Here is a 4,535-nt window from a genome sequence, read left to right as displayed (position 1 = left end):
CTCAACTCAATATTAAATCTACAACTACCAAACCGGAACAAAAACAACGATACAATTCCGGAGGAACTTCAGCACTGTCGACAATGAAAGATAATCAAAATACTTCAAAAACTACAACAACGAAAAGACGACCATGTGTATTCTGCAATCAAGATCATTGGGACAGCGATTGCGTGAACTACATGAATTGATCAAAATCTCTCTAGTGATATCACGATATTTGTATAGAAATGGTATGAATTAATCTATTATATCTGTGGAGAAATGGTATGAATTAATCAATGTCCTTAAATTAATCTTTAAATAACATTTCTCATGCTATTAATTGACGAAAACTACTGTAATGTTTTCTCCAGATTAAATAGAATATCCTTGGTTTCTGCTTCTGGAAAATTTAGTCCATCTGCAGTTATCGCCAAAAAAATCCTGAGCAAAAGTGACAAGACAAGGAGAAAAAGACGATCATTATCCTAATTGCATTGTGTTAATTTTTAAAAAAAAATGTTAATGCAAATTTTAAACTACATTCAAATCTTTAGTAATTATGCAAAACGCTGCATCAAAATAATCAATATAAACTAATCAAAGATTTGTTGGTCAATCATTTCTACTAATTTTAAAATACGAATTGGACTTTCATTCAAGTGAAATATGGCTCTTCAATCAGTTCCAAGAAAAAAGCCAAATGAAATGCTATCATCTCGTTTCATGTTTGATGCCAGAATAAACATTCCAGCACAGATGTTACGTCAAGAAGAATGCTGTGTATCATTTATTGTTGCCCATGGACCACGCTCAATAGAATTGTAAGTCTCGAAGTTTTAATTTTCTCTTCATTCACAAATAATGGTTGTTTATCATGCTAATATTCATCAACTTTCTACACAAATTTCTCAGGCTCGAAAATTCCTCATTTTAATATTAATTAGAATAGAAACTCCTTTCTTTTCAAAGAAACAAATAAATAAAATGTGAGCAATCTTCGTTCCAGGATGTTGTAAGTTCCAGATAATTGAACTGAATCATATTGTAAAATGAAATTTCACATAATTTGAAATATTTTGTTCGCTCTCAAGTTACATCTTAGAAATGTAAATATTTTCAGTGAATTTAAAATCAATGTAGCGGATTTTCGTCGAGAAAATCCAAAAATGTTAGTGAATTGTCGAAGTGAACTGCGTATGCAAATTTCTGGATTAATTACAATACGCTTCGGTGCTTCAAAAGATACTAATAATATTGTAGATGCAGAGAGTATGATTTGAAAATTTAATTCATTTAAATTTAACACTTTAGTTTATACATAAAGTATAGTCGAGTAAATGAAGCAAAATTTACAGCACTCCTACTGTAATGGTTTGCTCGATAAACAAGATTTGTTTCTTTGATGTTCAAGGATGACTTCTGTTTTTTACTATAAATTTATTTCATTCATTAATACTTTTATTAATGGTTTTAGACAAATCGCTTAAATGGAGTCTTCTCATTCTCTTCCTCAGGGCACCCAAGCATTATTTGTCATCTCATCTTGGAGTTAAAAACGAACATCAATTTCAAAATTTTCACAAATTCATTTTAAATTAGATGAATTCTGTATGAAAATGTCTTATTGACCTCAAAATGTAATACTTGCAAAAGCTATTCGAGATTAAAAGATGAACCAATTAAGTGATCAATAATATTTAATGGAATTAAGGTTTTAGAAAACATATTAAGGAAGCCTTGTTAGCTGAGTATATCTAATTTTTGCAGCAATACTGAACGAAACGCAGGAAACAGATTTCGAAAACATATTTGTCATGCGTGGTACTGATCCATTTTTGGAATCACTGCACAATATTATTATGTTAGCGGAATACGGAAATGGTTTAATCGGTTTCAGCATTCTTATTTTATATCAAGAAGCAGAATTCATGCAATTTGTTGCACAGAAAAGCAGACTTCGATTACTGACATATGCAGAACTTCAGAATAGTCGACTGAATTCAAAAGCTTACAAGTAGTTTTTTGATTAACCTAGTATGTTTAAATGTTGTCCGGACTGTTGAAATACATTTAGTGAATAAATATTTTGGCAATTAATTAATTCAAAAGCTTACAAGTATTAATTAAGTCTAATTATTATTTACAGAGATTTCGCAGTATTTGGTATAAATACATATTCTATAACGTGTTCAAAATGGATGCTTTATATGAGTACCAAATATTTTCACCGCTTAATCAATGAAAATCCAGCTGTTAATCATGCAACATTAAATTATCCCCATGATGTCATAGGCTATGTTAGTCAGAATTAGACGAATAGTTACTTAAAGGATTGTTTTCACTAGACATCTTAAGAAACTTGACATTTTAAGAAAAAAACACTAGAATATAGATTATGAAAGTTAATTAGAAAGATAGGTTAACTACTTAACAAACGTGTAGTATAAACTACATGAATCAGACAATTACTAATTTATTGAATTCTTTTGCAAACATTATTTCTTGATATCAATGTTTTTGAGATGGCTTTGTTCCAGGCTCTTTCTTTAGCAGTGCAAAATCAATTTCATCAGGAATTGCAGAAGGATTTTAGAAAAATGCGTCAGACAATCGAATTACTTTGTATACTGGAACCGGTTAACGTAAATATAGCCATTGAAACCATTGCAATTGAACTTGAAGCTGCCATTTTCGATGTAAAATTTATCGCTAATTTCTGCATTTTATAATATTTCTTTATCAATTACTGACAAAAGCAACGTTGCCAATTCTGATTTTTGGAGAACCGGATAAAATTGTTCCATAAGGCACCTAACCAAATTTAATCAGTTGTTTTCTAGATTAGTTATAAACAGCGCATAAGATTTAACTAAAGAAATAATGCGAATTATTTCCATTTTAACCATAATTTCCCAATTAAGAATAATTGTAAAGTTGTGAGGGTCATAATGTGTAGCAGATGAGATTATTTAAAAAAACATGCTCGTCGAATTGGCTATACTCTTATTGCTAACTGTTATTAAAGAAATATAAGTTAATTTACAAACATAATGAGTAATCTGCCTTCGAAAATTCTACAGACTTCTCAAATCATGATTTTGATAATAACTAGCACAAAATGATTCGTATAAAATAAAATTATATATCGAAGAAAAAAAAAAAAAAAAGTTGCAGGAATGGAAACATATAGACTTAAATGATCTAGTACGAATACTGACATTACCGAAATATTGGGAATTGGAAGAATTGAAAATTGCAGCGCGATCTGTGATCATCGACCTTCATAGCAAACAGTTTCAGTAAGAATCCTTGCATATGTAAATTCTACTGTGCTAAAATTATTGGGAATTTATCCTCACTTGTATGCATTAGAAAGAAAAATGCATTCATTTTGTAAGCATAATTTGGAGATCGGTTAAGAAACCTGCATGGTAAGAAGAAGAAAAACGTCCAGGAAATTCAACTCAAGACTACTGCCACTTTCTCCTTGTTACTTATTCTGCAAAGAAGCTCCGTTCTTCCGTGATTAGAAACTGTCACAATTAAGTATCCTTTATATCAAAAAAGCATAATTATCTTGCTTAACCTTGTATTTCAATATGATTCGGCTAATAATATCATCCACCAGTACAAGTCTTACAACGGAATTCATAAATACAGTTATTGCACCTTTAATCCTCCAAAGTTTTACTGCAAAATTAAAACAGGACATGCTAGCTAAGGAATTATTTAATTAAAATATAAGCAATTATTTATGAAAAACTTCAAAATAAAATGTTTTTACAATAAAAATGTTTTGCAAATGTTTTACAAAATTCTTGTTTTACAAATTGAACAGAATAAGAATAATTTTTACAGGGAAGAGTACAATGAGCACTCAACAGGTGTACGATGTGCAGTATACCGGGATCTTATATTATGCGGCACGCTGGATGAAATATGTAAGCCAGTAGAAAGTGAACTTGAAAAGATCAAAAAAATGGGTTGGAAAATGAGTATAGTGAAGAAAAGAGTGAGATTTGTAGAAGGATCATCCCAAAATAAGGCTGAACTGTATGGCTGAAAGAAAAAATAATAATTCAATAGAGAGACATCCTATCATCTCATGATCTCATGTTATTTCTATAATTATATTCATCAGAATATTGAATAGAGGAACACAAACGTAAAACATTTTTTCTACGGTTTTATCCCGGATAATACGCTTATCTTCTTGTGTTATTATCAGTGTACTTCCTGTTCACAACAAGCTCATCTCATCATCGAAATTTCAACATTAAACTAGAACTTATACTTTATATTAGGAACAAATTTAAGCCTTACGACACTGCATATTTTTCGATCAGATGCCTCGAGTTATTGTTCATCCAATCATCCTTACTATCATCAACTGACATTCAAATATCCGGAAAGCGGGAGGGATAATATGGTCACTTTCATCCAATATGCATTGCAGAAAACACAATACTGCTATAGAATATTATTTGTCAGGAGATTTTAGCAATACAATGACACAATAGCCATTCAATAGAAGACAAAATAAAAAGATA

At 30.4% G+C, this 4,535-nt stretch overlaps 1 protein-coding gene across 1 annotated transcript; it reads left to right on the top strand.

Moving 5' to 3' along the window:
* Nucleotides 1-651: 651 nt before the first annotated feature.
* Bm8236 (Uncharacterized protein) lies at nucleotides 652-4,048 on the top strand (the record flags this gene model as incomplete). Its single annotated transcript, XM_001893097.2, has 7 exons — nucleotides 652-806; nucleotides 1,106-1,254; nucleotides 1,753-1,999; nucleotides 2,132-2,282; nucleotides 2,523-2,681; nucleotides 3,160-3,284; nucleotides 3,844-4,048. The coding sequence occupies 7 exons, from the start codon at nucleotides 652-654 to the stop codon at nucleotides 4,046-4,048; spliced, it is 1,191 nt and encodes a 396-aa protein (XP_001893132.2).
* Between the last annotated feature and the right edge of the window lie 487 nt (nucleotides 4,049-4,535).

This window comes from Brugia malayi (assembly GCF_000002995.4).
Source record: "Brugia malayi strain FR3 genome assembly, contig: Bm_072, whole genome shotgun sequence".
Lineage (NCBI taxonomy): Eukaryota > Metazoa > Nematoda > Chromadorea > Rhabditida > Onchocercidae > Brugia > Brugia malayi.
Note: the sequence above shows the minus strand (reverse complement) of the source record. Positions and strands in the feature narration are given on the sequence as shown.